Below are 18,375 nucleotides of genomic sequence, written 5' to 3'. Positions count from 1 at the left end.
TAAAAGTATACAGTGCTCAGCATATATAAGTACACTCCTTACAAATCCATCTTTTAAATTGATATTTTTAATAGGAAGCTATTATATTTGTGCATATACATTAGATTAGTCAGAACTAAAGCCAAATCTGGAGCTCTTCTAACAAAATAACTTAGGATAACTGTCCAAAAACTAGTACACCCAAATGTGTAAGTTATAGAAAAATATTGAATACAAATTTTAAAAATTAGGAAAAATTAAGAGAAGCAAAATTTAGCTAAAATTTTGTAAGTTGTATTTTTTTTTTTTGCAATATTTAACTTGATTTTAATTATCTTTCTTTCTTTTTTAATTATCTTTTATTATCTTTCAATTTCTAAATATGTTTTGTGACTAAAATATTATTTTAATAAACACGTCGTTTAATAAATAAAAAACAATGTTTTGTTTAAATGCACCGAAACCCATTGCCTATAAAAATATTCATTTTCAAAATGGGGTGTACTCAGTTATGCTGAGCACTGTATATATGTACAGCCTTTTTCTTACAAAATTGATAATGGTTAAAGTTTTTAGTGACAGTTCACCCAAAAATAAAATTCTAAAACAAAAAAAAACAACAAAAAACCAAGGCATAACTAATAGCAAAAGTTATGGGTTTTTAAACTAAAATGCATTAGAGTAGACAGGGCCTTCGTTGACGAGGCTGTGTTTCACTGTGGACAGAATAAAATGCAGAGTTTCAGTCTCTGACTGGTGTTTTGTACTAGGGCTGCATGATATTGGGTAAGTCTGATATTGCAATATTTTATTTTCCTGGGATAAAAATTGTGATGTAAATACAGTTTCACAAGACAGTGTAATAACCGGTTAATAAATGGTTTTCTGTGGAGCCTAACAGTATACAGAAAGTGAACAATTGCAATGAAATTTTTGCTTTGTCTCGTTTCTGGTCCAAATATCTAAAAAAAATAATAATAATAATTATATTGTTTTGTTTTACAATTCAGATGAAATAAAACACAATTATAAGTTTTCTCTAAAACAAGCCAAAATGTCTGCCCGTGGGGTAAGTTAAATAATATTTTTTTTGCTTTGAAATGTAGATATTTGGACTAGAAATAAAGCCAAACAATCTAAGTGAGTTCTATGTTTGTCTGTTTTTTTTTTTTTTTTTTTGCAAAATGTATAAAAATGCAATATAAAAACAATGATTAATTACAGTTCAGTAGCTACTGATCAACTATAATTCAGTGACTATTACAAATGCGCACATTGTGATATCAGTGCTGAAAAGATATATTGTATATTGAGAACACTTGAAGTTCTTGTTGTATATTGCAGCCCTTTTTGTACTATTGTGTATCATTCCCTCATTCATCAAGCGCCTCACAAATAATCATTACAACATAGGTACAGATAAGGGGAAAACATGTGCAGTTCAAGTGAGTGTAAATGGTCATGTATCATTCGTATTATGATGTATAGTGTAATAATTTTCTGAAACGCAGTAAAAATGGCAGTATGGATGAGTGTATTCATTTAAATATCATGGTTTTAAAAGACAATCACACTCATTTAAACAGACTTAATGAATACATGGGGACAAACTAAGGTCTTATGAAGTGAATTGATCCCTTTATTATTGTCCCTTTACTAATTTGGGATTGCCACAACGGAATGAACCACCAAATTATCCAGCATATGTATTACGCAGCGGATGCTCTTCCAGCTGCAACCCATCACTGGAAAACCCACTCATTCACACTCATACACTACGGAATTTTAGTATACCCAATTTACCTGTACCGCATGTCTTTGGACTTGTGGGGGAAACTGGAGCACGATTAAAAATCATCAGAATAAATATTGTGTGTAATTAATACTTTTAGTTTTAAGTCTCTGCTTGGGTCATATTTAATGCTATAACCATACGGCTGTCGTGTCCACTTGTTGTTTTTGTCACAGGAGCAAGAGCAAGAACTGACTGGAGGAGAACTGGCTTGATCTGGCCAATGGCATTAGTTCTACAGACTCCGAGGTGCCTTATGGATCAAACACTTGACAGCACGAAATAAATAGATTTACCTGTGAAAGACATACAGTGAGCTAATGTATTCAATACATTTACAAAGACAAAAACAAAGGACGTTTTCGGTAAAATTTTAGTTAGTTTCAGTTAGTTTTGTAAATACCCAATCGATTCACATTGTCAGAGTCAACTCCTCTCTGCATCTTAAATCCTATGACGTACGGGGCCAGCTACTGGACAAACTGAAAACAGTGGAAAAGTCACCCATAGAGGTAAGCGGTCAGCTGTCTTTAAAGATGAAATGCAGCCATACGTTCTCATTGCTACATAATTCACAATCTCCCAAAAATTAATATAGTTAATTATTAATTATATTATCTGTTTTCTGAATGATGTTGAGTAGTTTTGTAAATTAGTGTCCAAAATGTACAAGTTTTGAATCCCATATTGGTTTGTGCCATTCACAGCCGGCACAACAAACTCTACCAGGTGTCAGTCATTTGGACTCGAGAGACCAGATTTTTTGCAGATTAACATCTGGTCTAGTAGTTAGTTTTTGGTTATCGGCAAACCAGATCAATCGGTTGACAGCTGATCTCTAATGCAGAATACTTTAGCACCCAGCAAGAATAAAAGAGAACCCTAAATAAGCTGTCAGGAGTACTAATAGAAATTAATTTTAATTATTATTACCCTGTAAAATATTAATTGATGCCCATATATTTAAAGATATTTTAGGATTACATTTTGGCTCCATTTTTTATAGAAATTCCCTTTCCTTTATTGTTTTTGACTAGGGTGGGTGTAAATGTACCTGATGGCAAATTGTCAAACCAGATCAAAGTCAGAGACCTAAACAGTGACTAAAAATTCCATCAATCGCAGCTGTGCAAATATCTAAAACGATGACTAACTTATCTGACTATGACATCTTTAAATCAAACATCTTATATTACATAAATAGATTGCTGCAAGAAAATGGCGGACACATCTTTTTTACATTCTGTTTTAACACAGATGCTGGGTGAACTGTGATGACACTGTAAAAGGATATTAAGACCAACAACATACATATGGCAGCACAAAAACATAATAAAAGCTCAAACACACACATAGTCAAGTGAGCCCTATTCTAAAAAACTGTAAACACACAAAATCCATTTTCCCTAAATCAATTGTCTGCTTGAAAGATGTGGCCCAAAAGGATGGGGGATAAAAGGCTGGATGGATGGATGGTTTAAGGTGGATACAGTGCCTGTGAGGACACAAGGACGCACACACACATAATGCCATTTGTGCTAGGATCGCATTTCAAAAGCTCTCCAAAGCCAACTTTTGGGCAGGACACCAAATAGCTGTTAAGAGCCCATCCTTAACAAACATGTGAGAGTAAGCTAATAAAGGGCATGCTTATGTAGCCAAAGAAAACAGTAGCTTCCTTTCATTTCACCTCCTATTCTCTTTTTATTCAAGTGCTCATGTGAGAATCAGTTCACAGGGATGCGACTTTGGTCATGTGGTTGAAGTGAAATTCATTTAATCTAACCTACAATGCGCTGTGAGTACAAACAAGATCAAGAGGCTTTAGCATAAAAGCCCGTAAAGGAGCAGATTTGAGACTATTGTTAAAGGAATGTTCTGGGTTCAATACTAGTTAAGCTCTATCAACAGCATCTGTGACGTAATATTGATTACTGCAGACTGTTTTAGATTTTTGAAATGTTTATATCAATTACAAGGGAAAAGAGGTAAGCAATATCTTGGATAAATAGTTTGTTGTTTTCTGTTTTGAAAGGGAAAAAAATGGTTGCAAAAACTGTATGCATATAGTTTTTATATGATGTATATAGAAATTTATAATGTTTTCTTCAATTAACCATTTATTTTGAGTTAAAGAACTTTTTGGCCATTAGAAAGTTTCAGTTAATGCTAAAAAATAATATAAATGTTCAAATGAAAATTAAATATGCTTTCTAACCTTCTAAATTTAGTGATGCACTGACATTTCCAACCCAGGCTCATTATTGATATGTACCCAATATACATTAATGGACAGCGCAAAATACATCTTAGGAGATGTTTTTTTGTTTTTTGCAATTTTTGGTTTTGCGAATTCACCAGTGGCCGCTTTGTACGCTTTTTCAGATCTCAAATTTCTCTCATGAGTGCAATTCACACCTACTGTTAGCATAAATCCACCAGAGGCTGCTGTCAACTGACTGACTGACTGATTGTCCGATTCCTCTACCAACCGGCTTCCCTAAACCCAACTGACAGTGTTTTCAAAAGCAATCTAGAAAAAGAAAAGCCTTCTCAGCTGCCTGAATTTTAACCACATTTTTTATATCTTACCACATTCTCACCTTGTTATGTACTTGTTTATTTTATTTTTGGCCTTTTGTTTTCATTGTACCTGCTTTCTAGAACCATTTTTCCCCAAATACAAACCCCATGGTTGTGGTCAACTTCTCTCTGCCTCTCATGTCTGCCGACATAAATGGTGAGCTACTGGGCAAACTGGTAACGGCGGAAAAGCTGTCTACACAGAAGTAAACGGTCAGCTGGTAGCACGAAAAGAAAGAGATGCTGTCTGCAGCATCATATTGTTTGTTTTTAAGATAAAATGCAGCTAGCGTTGCTCTAGCTACAGAATTCATGCATTCCATAGCCTGTGTTGCAACTTTCAGAAACTGAGTAATTTTTGTCCAAAACAATTATAAAATGGTCAATAAAGCAAAGTTTAATCTGCACATTTTCAAATTGTTGTTTGACTGGTATATGTACAGTGTATATTTATTGACGTGTATAGTATATATGTATTGATGTGTGTGTGTGTGTGTGTGTGTGTGTGTGTGTGTGTGTGTGTGTGTGTGTATATATATATATATATATATATATATATATATATATATATATATATATATATATTACAGATGCTCCAATCAATTGGACGGAAATTGGTATTGACCATTAATCACAATTAATGACTCAATCAGCAATCGCTGATCTCATAAACTGATCACAAGTGTTTGTGTTAGTTGGCATTGAGCAGAATATTTGAATGACAAGAAATCAGTACTTGGTTTCGGGTGCAAAAATCCTGATCAGAGTATCCCTAATAAATATATATATATATATATATATATATATATATATATATATATATATATATATATATATATATATATAAATAAATTGGTTTTACAGTCATTGCTTTAGACTCGTCCACTTCTTGACACGCATACTGGGCCGAAGTTTCAAAGTCTTCACAGTGATTAACATAGTTTGCTTAATGACATGGATACTTCCTAATGGTGTTGAAAGAGTCGCATACTGTTTTATAAGGTACATTTCACCCAAAAAAATATAATTTAATCTTCATATAATGATGTATTCGTGGCCGCAAAATCACACATGACGTGAGCTGACTGTGAGCTGTTACTAAAGAGGGCGGACTACTGTACTTAATGATAGACACGCGCGTCTAGTTCAGTGAACAGAACCTGCAAAGGTTGTGAGTAACAGGTAATAAAGTTGTAAACAACATTCAGTTTGTGGCACAAAGTGATCGTTTAGGAGCCACATGGGAAGTATGAACAGCACTTAGCAGTTAAAACGAAACCGAAAGCGTTCACATCATTTAAATAATCATATCGCATTTTAGAGTTATGATTGCCAAGCATTAAATCTTTTGAGTACAAAGGTAAAATAAAAATGCACTTCAACATTATACACTTGATAGCGCCATGCCGAAGAAATAGTGAACCTGTTTAAACGGCTGAAAAGGGCCACCACTGTCCTTTCTGATGAAAAGACGGCTAGTCTGTCACTCATCGTGCCCAACAAGACAGTCATCCATAAACAACTCTCAGACAGGCACACATAAGTTCAGGATTATCTTATAGAACTGCTGACTACTCGGAAATGTAGATTTTTTTTTTTGCGCACACACAAAAAAACACAAGTGACCAAGCAAAGCCTTAAGCTCATATACTGTTAAATTCAATTGAATAGAAAGATATTATTTAAATAGAAAGCTATTATTATTATTATTACACCTTTACTTTAATTGTTCCTTAATTTTGTCTCTGTCATTTCAATAATATTTTATAAAAAGTTTTAAAATTGTTTTATTTTCCAGAGACAGGCCTATTTAACTTATTTTCTTAAAGAATGTTAAGTTTAAATGAAAAAAGTTGAAACAAAAGATATACATAAAAAATAGTTTACTTGGTAATTTAAAAAACATTTTATTTAATAAAGTTTGCATTTCAGTTTCATTTTAAATTTTTATTCCAAATATCATGATACAAATCGAATCGTGAACATTATATCATGATACACATTGTATCGTGAGCTGAGTGTATCGTTACACCCCTAATATATATAATTCATATATTTATATATTTCTATCTACATATTTATAATTCCAGTGGTTGCTACAGTGGCATTTTTGCAATATATTTTATATAAGGCATATATGACAAATATTTTAAATATGTGAAATATATAACAGGAACTTGTATGTCATTTGTGTAATTTGCATATATTCCCATATAGCAGATTTCATACATTTCATACAATTAATTAATTCATTCATTCAATTTCTTTTTAGCTTAGTCCCTTTATAAATCTGGGGTCGCCACAGCAGAATAAACCACCAACTTATATATCAGACTTCTAATGTTTCAAAACCACATTAAAGACACTTCAAATTAAGATTTAATAATAGATGCTGTAAATAATTGTTATTAGTTTTACTGGCTAATCTCATTGTTTGATATTGGTGGCCACACAGAAAAGAATTATGTCTGCAAAATTGTTGCAAAAAATGTATACGTGTTGAATTTAAACTCACAAGTTCAATTTTATGTTGTTCAACTTAATTTGTTTGCTTAGACTTGGCCCAAAAATCATTTACAACAACTTAACTTAAAAAAAAAAAAAAAAATATATATATATATATATATATATATATATATATATATATATATATATATATATATATATATATATATATATATATATATAGCAGCACTGTATGAATTCAGCCTCTTTTGCTAACCTAAGAATATGTGAAATCTGCTTGGATGAAATATTGATAGGTGGTTCATTGCTGAATTTTACCTCCCTGAGTAGCATACCGATTACTTTATTTTGGATATCCCGATACATGAAAAACAACTCAAAACAACATGATAAAAGCCTGCTGTTTGTGTAGAGCCAAATGGACACAACAAAAGGACCATTTTTACAACCTCCTCCACCAATAAAAGGAGTCCCACAGTTAAAACTACTTTAAAATGACACAACATAAATAACTGAAATAAAATAAGCAAAAAAGTAGCACAAGAACCTTGCACTGTATGTGCTTTTAAACATTCCTTGTTTCATAGATTTTCAATTTTATATGGTCCCTTGTTTTAGAAACTAATAAACCCAAAGAAATTTAATTAAATACAAAAGAAAAGCTGTTTATTTTTTTTTTCAGTAACTGAGGTGAAAGAATAAATAACATTTCAAACACTAAATATGAGAGTTACGCTTGATTTCATTATTTTATTATTATTATTATTATTATTTATTTTTAGAGAGCAGAAAAATGACACATGAGATTCATTTCCATTAAAACACTTCCCCAAAAAATTAAATACAGAAAATAAATAAATCTCTGCAAGCCTACCCAAGTGAAGCGGTCGAAATTAAATGAAATTCATTATAAGCGTTCTCCAATGACAGCCGAAGTCAAAGTAAATGTCTATCAGTCTCAGAAAAAACACAGTCAATAGTGTTGACAGACTGGTCAAGCGTGGAATCGCTTCTGATAACCGACAAATGCACATTGAGCAAAAATACACTCTCCCTTCATCCAATGCATGTCAATCTGAGTGAAACGGGCCAGAAATGACTCTCTGTTTATCACTACCGCTCCTTTACTCGCTCTATCCTTTATTTCAGCCACGTGGTTTGACTCTGTGAGTGCGGCTTGTGGATCCAGCATTTCCAATCCATCTGCATGCATGAATGAATGAGCGATACGCATGTGTCCATGCACTTAATGCGTTGGTGGTCCCTTAGGTAGCAGGAAAAGCAGCCCCGTCCTCCTGCTGCATGCTGGGATTGGTTCAGAGCTGTAGGGTGTGTGAAACGGGGCGAGAGGGGGTTAACCTAACATCTGTGCACTCTGATGAAGCCTTATATGAGCAACGACCACATACAAATCAGAGCTATTCTGGAAACCTTTTTTATTAGGGATCGTGTGAAATGAAACCATGACAAACAATAACTATGTTGTAAAGGGAGTAGAAGGATGTGGCAATATCTGTGCAATAGAAGATAGTACAGCAAACAATCCATCCTCTGAAGTGTAATAGAGTTGTCTAGTCAAACACTGTGAGAGTAAATATGAGCCTCTGTGTGCTCATATATTTTAAAAATTATTAAAGTTTGATAGTATTCTGCTCCCAGAACATAACACTAATTAAAATGTGTCCTCCTAATTGGATTAAAAAACCATATATGTGTATAAACTTAATTATCCAACATTCCTTAAGGGAAACATTATGGTTATGCAATTTTTTTTTTACCACAACATGTTTCTATATAAAGAACATCCTATTCTGGGTACAGTCCTCTTAAAGAGATGATCAAAACAGGAAAACCTACTGTTAATTTACTCACACTTAGGCCATCTGAGATTTACGTTAATTTTATTTTTTTAAGTAGAATTTAGGAAAAGTAAGTAAAAGGTTTTCAACATATTTATTAAATGCAATGCAATAGAAATTGACACTTTAAGAGTAAATAATAATAATAATAATAACAACACACAATCTAAAAAAATGAGACAACATGAGTGGATAGCTTATTAGTTTTTACAAATTTAAGTGGGTTAAACATAAAACAGTTAAGTTTTCCCCAAAAATAACTCAAGAATTGTATAGTTTTCTCATTTAATTCTATGTTTCTTTAGGAACTGCGTCACAATACAGAAAAAAAAAAAATGATAGCAGATTTTGTTTATGCAGACTTTAAAATCACTAACTGCCAACACTTATTTATGTTAAATCTTAGTGTGGAAGATGTAAGTACAATTGCAGCATATAAAAAGTTCCAACCCTTCTGAACTATATTGTATTAAAAATGAGTTATCATAAGTGAAGACTCTATAGTTGTGCTTTTTTACACAGTCACTGTTTAGAAAATGTATTGCAAGTTAAAATGTGGTCAGTGTTACCAGCTGACTCCTAAAGTGTCTTAAAAGTTATTGAATTTCACTCTGATTCCACATGCACAGAGCTCATTTTAAATAAGTTGTTTGGACAAACACCAAACATCCTTGTTTGAGAGAATATAAAGGATGTCCAAACTGACTTCATAAGCTCAGTTGAGTGTTTGAAATAATTCCTTCTGTGAGATGATTCAATAGATGAGTGATTATTAGTCACAATGAATCAATAAAGCAGTTTAATCATCGGTTTAAAATGCAATGCTATATGGGGAATTCCGGGGTTTCTTCTTCTTGGGTGTTTGCAGTTTTCACACAAGATCAGCCATTGGCTTTGGAGGAAATTTACTGCTTATCATGCAACCTTGCTTTTGACAAGATGTGCAAATGTGATATAATTATGATTGATTGATATGATTATTATAATTATGATGCAGCTCATAATTATAAGTATATGATCAGGAACCACAGGTATTTCTTTAGGTTTTAGATTAGATAGATTTATTTGACTCTCAATAAAATAAATTTGACTCTCAAAGTGACTGTAACATTTTCATTAACTCATTCATTCATTCATTCATTCATTTTCTTTTCGACATAGTCCCTTAATTAGTCAGGGTTCGCCACAGCGGAAAGAAATGCCAACTTATTCATCATATGTATTTCGCAGTGGATGCCCTACCAGCTGCAACCTATCACTGAAAAACACCCACAGACTCTCATACACACACATTCACTATAGACAATTTAGCTTACCCAATTCACCTATAGCACATGTCTTTGGACTCCCGGAGGAAACTATCTGGATGCAGCCTTTATGATGCAAGCTGAGACTGCATCACTCAGCGATGCAATGTCAGACACAATGCACTCAAGTGGAGCTAGTGACGTCACTGTGACGGATAGGGTTAGGGGTGGGTTTAGGTGAGCCTATTAAAAAGCATTGAATGAAGCCCAGATTGCACTGCACCAGGTCTGCAGCCAGACCCCTCTCGAGAAAACCCAAGCAATTATGGGATAGAACATGCAAACTCCACACAGAAATGCTAATCGACCCAGCCAGGATCTTCTTGCTGTGAGGCGGCAGCGCTACCCAGGCCTGGCGCCAGGATGTTATAACTGAGGGGGCATTTTAATCCCATAGGGGGGCACTAGACCTGGTGACTGATATTGGTCCCTCTTGTTCCTTTCATTTAGGCTATTTATTTACATTTATTATTACTTTGCATTACTGCCTGAGTTACTGACTTAAAGCAGTAATATAATTTTTATAGTAATAATAATATGCACAGTTTCGCTATTACTGATTTTTTTATTATTGAAGGTAATGCAACAATACCGTTTATTAACACAGACAGATCATGTCTTCAGCACCAAATGAGTGCTTTAAATCATATTTTATTCTTTTTATTTCTTTCCATTTTATTTCAAATAATAGGCCTATAAATGTTTAACATTTTAGGTAAAAATGTGAAACTATGCCCACACATGCAAGCTAACCCACGGTCAGACTATTCGCATAACCGGTAAATAAATATAGTGAAATCAGCATAACCGAGTCATCACGCTTTATAACGCAACTAACATCATTGTTAGGAAAAAGCTAAATGTTACAATATAATGTCATTTAAAAAATGATTTAGTTACATTTTAAGACAACAGTGTAGCCAAAAAAATACCTAAAAAAGGATACCTAAAATCACAGTTATTACAGTGAAAATTGGTAAATTGTTGGGATAACATGCAACTCAACAGGCTATATAACGTTCTCATCATTTTAAAGTTTTAAAAAATAAAGATTTATCTTAGGCTATCATAACTGAGGTTTTTTCCGTGATATTGTCCGGTTGGCAATTGTAATAAACGCCATCATAAACCATTAGGTTACTAGGCCTACCTGTCATTTTGTTTATTTATTAAACCTATTTTAATAACTTGTTTTCAGGTTATTTTCATTTCATTTTCTTGCAAAAGGCATTTTTAAGTGACTTGACTGCTGCTGCATAATGGGATGTTTCTTTACAAAACTGTAAAAGTGTGCTTTACCATGCCAAAATAAAAGCAAACAATCTGTTCTGTGTTTTGTCAATTTTACTAATATTAATAATAATGAATATAATAAATTAAAATAATAATTATAGTATAGCCTACTGTGGGACTTTGCAGAGAACTAAACATTTTTATTAGGCTTCAAAACGGAAAAACTAATGCGAAGATTACTGGCAGTTGCGTTTTTGCTCAAATTAATTTAACGGCAAATTTCTTCTGCGTTTTTTTTCCCTTTTAGAGCTCAAGAGTTGTATTTAAAGAATTAGTTACCCAAAACATGTAATGAATTAAGCTGCTCGCCATGGTACTCCACCGGAAAAAGGTGGTTAGTCATCTCCAGGTTGGAGGAAAGTCCTTACCCCAGGTGGAGGAGTTTAAGTATCTTGAGGTTTTGTTCACGAGGGAGGGAAGGATAGAACATGAGATTGACAGGCGGATAGGTGCAGCGGCAGCAGTAATGAGTTTACTTCTAAGGGTGGCAGGGCGGACTCTTATGGAAAGGATGAGGAGCTCTGACACCCGGGAGGAGCTCAGAGTAGAATCACTGCTACTCCACATCGAGAGAAAGCAGCTGAGGTGGCTCGGGCATTTGTTTCGGATGCTTCCTGGACGCCTACCTAGGGAGGTGTTCTAGGCATGTCCTACCGGGAGGAGGCCTCGAGGAAGACCCAGGACACGCTGGAGGGACTATGTCTCTTGGCTGGCCTGGGAACTCCTCAGGATCCCCTCGAAGGAACTGGAGGAAGTGTCTGGGAATAGGGAAGTCTGGGGTTCTCTATTAAGACTGCTGCCCTCGCGACCCGGTCCCGGAAAAGTGGCAAAAAAAGGAATGAATGAATGAATGAATGAACGAATGAATGAATGAATGAATGAATGAATGAATGAATGAATGAATGAATGAATGCTCGTCTCATGTCATCCACTTGTCCAGTTTTCTCTCGTGTGAATTGAGTGTGCCTCCATTGCCTCCATTTAATCTTACAATATTCATAATTTAATTGCTATTTCAAATTATAAAATATCTAAATGTGTGCTCTGAAGGTAGGAATGACGGTAGTGTAAGTAATTAATGACAGAAAGAATTTTCAGTTTTGAGCGACCAATTCTTTATGAAAACTAGGGGGGGGATTCTTTCTGAGGGGGCAATGTAACCCTTTGCCCCCCCGTAGCGCCGGGCATGATGCTACCCACTACGCCACCACTGCGCTCAATTGTTAAATTTTATAAATCACAAAAGCTTTTTTTTAACCATGCTTTCATGTTAAAATTGGCAGTAATGTTAAACTAAAGCAAAAAAATCACCTACAGTACATGCGTAATGCTCTGAAAGTACATTATCCATACATTTTCATTTTAGGTGAACTGTCACTTTGAGTTACCGAATCACATATGTGGCTGGAAAAAGAATAGGCAAAAGGATGTGATGTGTAAGGTTAAAGTGAGGCAAGGTCTTGCTGTCCATTTCAGCACCACACTGAGCGCTGCAGATATACTATGATTACCTAGAATCGCCTGGAGCCTAAGAAAGGCACATAATTCTTAAGATTGCATACAATAAACGCCTTTGAGATTACTGTAAACAAGTGTTTGAGTTTGTTTATTCATCATATAGGATGTCAGCTAGACTTTATGTCTATGTCCAGCTCTGAGCCCGTGAACTCTAGCTGACATTCCCTTCAGCGGGTCGAGCACAATGTCAACATAATATTGACAAAAATCCAGCTGAAAAACCCACCAAAAGTGTGTGCGTCAGACTGCACTGCAAACTTCATAAACAAAATTTACACAATGCATTCAGCAAAAAAAATTATTATTGAAAAAAATAAAAAAGATGGCATCACAAGATGAAATTCAAATGTAAATACAAGAGCAAAATTGGTCTAAAGAGCAGAACGCTCAGGGATAGACAATATGTACATGTATACATGTAATACATGCATTTCAAATACGTATTTTAAATACAAAATACTATTTTGCAATTTGTTTTTGATAGGTTTGATGACAATGGCTGAATATTTCATATCAAAATACTTTAATGTCTCGTATTTTTGTAGTTTCAAAATACTATAAAATAATTTGCAAGTCGCAGTACATGATGACATCATAAGAATAAGGCCTCAGATTGGTGCTTTCTAAGTTATTTGTCTAAGCATAAGATCAGACCAGAAAATGTATTTATTTTTAAAAAGGTGGTCAATGCTTGGATTATGGATGGAAATTATACTTAAAGAAAGTAACAGACAAATGGTGAGGGTAGATTCAGAGGCAAGCCAACAATCATTGAAAACAGTATGAGCACGGCCAAGACCAGAAATATATAATGGCTGTAGTGTACAATTCAGTATCTTTGCTTAAGAAATGACATGGAATAAAATTTAAGTTCTAAAACACACCTAAATATGATGTCTCGGTGTTTTTTAGAGGGTAAACTGAGACTCTTCCAGTTAAAGAAGAACTGAAAAAATATTGTGAGGAAGAGTATACTTTACAAATAATTGATGGATTGCTGATGAGATGGCAAGAAAATAAGACAAATAATATTAAAATAAGTCTTACACTGATGACACCTTCATTGGCTGTTTTAAATGCCAGTAGCTGATCTGCAGGTGTTCTGTATAGTTAATGAAGATGGAAGGTGTCTGTATAAATAAAATTTAATAAAATAAATAAATAAAATTTGCTAAATAAATCAAATGGTTTACAGAAACTAAGTTAAAGTTAAAGAAAATATTATTCAATGATTAATTATATAAATATATTGTATTGTGTAATGTATTATAGTTGTATTTGTACCAAGTTATATGTAAAGTAGCAGTACTGCATAAATATTGTGGTAACAGTTTAAGTTTAATTTATACTATAGTAAGTTCCAGGTCACAAAATCTTAGTCTAAATAACAATATTGTCTCCTTATCACATTATATGCTACCCTGTAAATAAAACTCATTAAGTGGTCGAATCTATCATTGCATGCATAAATAATATCCTCATAAATTATATTAAATGGATGTAAACAAGTATGTAAATATATGATATTAAAGGCCATAAGCATATTAGTGCTTCAATTTAGTACAAGAAATTACTTGGTACAATAATACAGTACTGTGTAAAATATATAAAGTTGCAGTATAGTGTGAATTAGTATACAAAAATTGTGGATTTCAGACCAGTAGAAGTGCAGTAAAGTAATAAATGTTGTCTGTAAACGGTAACACATGCCACCATGTAAATAAACACACAACGTGTAAGTCTGCACCATTCACTTTATGACCAGTATACTTGAATATGGCATTCTCAGTAGCAAAGCAAATAATAATAATGAAAGTGCAGTTTGGATATTAGCAAATACCACACTAATGTCTAATAAATAGATACACTTAAAACATATAGCTCAAACAGAAAAGGCTTCAAGGCGCAATTTAATTACTGACGGCCAAGTAAAAAAAAAAAACAGCTGAAAAACAGCAGTACATAAATACGTATAAAAATGTTAAATTGATGCAAATAAATATGTTAACTATCATTCTATATTTTGCTATTCAATAGTATTCATAGACTTTGACGCACAGGGGTATTAGATATAGTAGCCTATTGCAAACACTGTGTAAATGATATAAATGCACTGTAGTTTGTATTAGTAAATTAAAACAGTTTTCAGAATAATATAATACAGAAAAGTCACCTCACAGTGTAAATAAACGCAATCTCCGTTCGCATGTGGCTTCAGTAACATGAATTCAATTGTTTTGTTATGCGTAGTAAAAACAAGCACCGTGCGCTTACCGTCTACAGCCATAGTCGGTATGAACGCGTATCTCTCCGTGATGGCTTCAGTGGGAGTCTGCCATGCCCACGGGTGTCCGGTCCGTTCCGGTAGAAGTAAGAGCTGGTGCTCCTGAACGACTCCTCCGAGCGCAAAGATCTGTCGTGGAGCAGGAGAAATCAATGCACGCGTCTACACACACGCACACAAACACACTACCGAGGAAGAGAGATGACAGTCATTCAGATCCCCAAGCCTCGGCAAGTTTAAACCCCTCCCTCTGCCTGTCACCTTAGTGCTGAACGCTTTCACATACTGAGCTTGATCCGCTGATTACACGAGTGTATGTGAAGATTAATGATATGGAGTCAGTGCAATAAAACACGCGTGTCATTTAAATTACATCTAGACTATTGCGTGCACGAGGGAGAGTGGAACATATGGGGCTAACGCATGGGAGAGCGCAACAACACAAATCTTTGTTGACACATACCTTTATGAGGCTGTTTGCAGTTTGTTGCATGGGTTTAAAGTTATTATGAATTGTTTTTAATAAGCTCCTAACTAAAAAGTAATCATATACAAAACGTGTGGTAAAAGTAGCTTATTTAGGTTTACCTAAACGCACTTTGATAAAGAGCAAGGACAGATAAGATGTCTTGTGGAATTGTCGGGAAGTCGTCAGTAAAAAAAATGTACTGAGAAATTATGTTCTATTAGACTAGCTATATAAAAATACGACCTAAAACTAAAACCAGACATAACTAATATAATAATTATAATTATTTATAAGATTTTTGTTAAATTACTAAAAATTCTGCTATGCTTTTGCTATGCTTTTATGCTTTTGCTAATTCTGCTTTTTGCTTTTGATTTTCATAAATGACAACAAACAAGCAAAATGTGTAATGGATCAATCAAAAAAGCAAACCTTTTGAGCTTCACAAGTTTAAGAAAAAAAAAAACCTTCTAGGTCAATGTGTGTCCACACATTTTGCCACCAGTGTAAATTTTAATGTGGAGCAGTGTGATATGAAGCTGTATCACCCTAACCTACCTAATCTCTAACCCCAACCTCAGAACCATTCAAATACAGTAGCATAATGACAGTAGCGGATGATAAAATTTCAGGACACCAGCAAACCAATGCCTCACAAAGCAATATGCACAAGGACTTTTAACTTTCAGTAAGCCAGCTCAGGTGCTTCTGGTAAACTTCTGGTGTCTTGCCATTACAAAATCGCCAAAAAAAAAAAAAAAAATTAAATTCAATGATCTTAACTGCCTTGCTGAGAAGTAATGTAGAAATTTATGATACCAATATTTTCCCAGGACTGCACTCCTGATATCTTTCATCTCGTTTTATTTTTGAGCAACTAAATAAATACTTAAGTCTGTTAAAATAAGTGTATTTTAATTACATTATAACACTGATGATGTAAAAGAAACCCTATGAAATGCAAACAAAATATCACAACACGCAGCATTTTCTCATAACGCAAACAGTTAATGAAACATGCTGCATTTTCCTACAATGCAAAAAAATTAATAAAACGCGCTGCATTTTCTCACAACGCAAATAAATTAAAGACACAGACTGCCTTTTCTCACAATGCAAACAAAGTAATAAAACACACTGCGTTTACTCACAACGCAGACAAATTAATAAAACACACTGCATTCACTCACAACGCAAACAAATTAATGAAAGGCACAGCATTTTCTCATAGCGCAAACAAATTAGTAAAACACTCTGCACAGGCACGTGCACACATAGGGCTGACACAGCTGATCAGAACGCGCGCGACAACACCGCTCTTCAGTACGCGTGCAACAACGAACAAATTATTAAAACACACTGCATTTTCTCACAACGCAAACAAATTAATGGAACATGCTGCATTTTTTCATAATGCAAACAAATTGATAAAACACACTGCATTTTCTCACAACACAAATAAATTGATAAAACGCTGCATTTTTTCATACACAAACAAATTAATAAAACACAATGCATTTTCTCACAACACAAACAAATTAATAAAACACACTGCATTTTCCCACAACGCAAATAAATTATTAAAACGTGCATTTTTTCATAACAAAAAATTTATAAAATGTGCTGCATTTTCTCATCTGCAAACAGATTAATGAAACACACTGCATTTTCTTACAATGCAATTAAATTAATAAAACGTGCTGCATTACCTCAAATCACGAACAAACTAATGAAACACACTGCATTTTCTCACAATGTAAACAAATTAATAAAACATGCTGCATTTACTCACAACGCAAACAAACTAATGAAACGCACAGCATTTTCTCACAACAAAAACAAATTAGTTAAATGCACTGCATTTTCTCACAACGCAAACAAATTAATCAAACACACTGCATTTTCTCACAACACAAACAAATTAATCAAACGCACTGCATTTTCTCACAACGCAAACAAATTAATTAAACACACTGCATTTTCTCACAATACAAACAAATTATTAAAACACGCTGCATTTTTTCATAACGCAAACAATTATTAAAACGTGCTGCATTTTCTCATATGCAAACAAATTAATGAAACACACTGCATTTTCTTACAGCGAAATTAAATTAATAAAAAGTGCTGCATTACCTCGTCACAAACAATGAAACACACTGCATTTCCTCACAATGCAAACAAACGAATAAAACACGCTACATTTTCTCACAACACAAACAAATTATTGAAATGCGCTGCATTTTCTCACAATGCAAACAAATAAATAAAACATGCTACATTTTCTCACAACGCAAACAAATTAATGAAACGCACTGCTTTTTCTCAAAATGCAAACAAATTAATCAAACACACTGCATTTTCTCTTAACGCAAACAAAATAATGAAACGTGCTGCATTTTCTCACAACGCAAACAAATTACACAAACAATGAAACACACTGCATTTCCTCACAATGCAAACAAATGAATAAAACACGCTACATTTTCTCACAACACAAACAAATTATTGAAACGCGCTGCATTTTCTCACAATGCAAACAAATAAATAAAACATGCTATATTTTCTCACAACGCAAACAAATTAATGAAACGCACTGCTTTTTCCCACAATGCAAACAAATTAATCAAACACACTGCATTTTCTCTTAACGCAAACAAAATAATGAAACGTGCTGCATTTTCTCACAACGCAAACAAATTAATCAAACGCACTGCATTTTCTCACAATACAAACAAATCAATGAAACGCGCTGCTTTTTCTCACAACACAAACAAATAAATAAAAATTTGCTGCATTTAAAAACATTTCTGCAACAGAAATGG

General features: G+C 33.9%; 1 protein-coding gene across 1 annotated transcript in view; it reads right to left on the bottom strand.

Moving 5' to 3' along the window:
• Nucleotides 1-15,734, bottom strand: part of samd10b (sterile alpha motif domain containing 10b) — a 214,939-nt gene extending 199,205 nt beyond the window's left edge. Inside the window, exons 1-2 of the mRNA XM_001922974.7 lie at nucleotides 15,545-15,734; nucleotides 15,072-15,210 (exon numbers count right to left, since the gene is read on the bottom strand). Of these exons, the coding sequence (XP_001923009.4) occupies nucleotides 15,072-15,210; nucleotides 15,545-15,574 (169 nt within the window). The 5' untranslated portion in view covers nucleotides 15,575-15,734. The remainder of the gene's footprint in view (nucleotides 1-15,071; nucleotides 15,211-15,544) is intronic.
• Nucleotides 15,735-18,375: the final 2,641 nt, after the last annotated feature.

This window comes from Danio rerio, chromosome 23 (assembly GCF_049306965.1).
Source record: "Danio rerio strain Tuebingen ecotype United States chromosome 23, GRCz12tu, whole genome shotgun sequence".
Taxonomy (NCBI): Eukaryota; Metazoa; Chordata; class Actinopteri; order Cypriniformes; family Danionidae; genus Danio; species Danio rerio.
The sequence above is the reverse complement of the archived record's forward strand: the minus strand, read 5'-3'. Positions and strand labels throughout refer to the sequence as shown.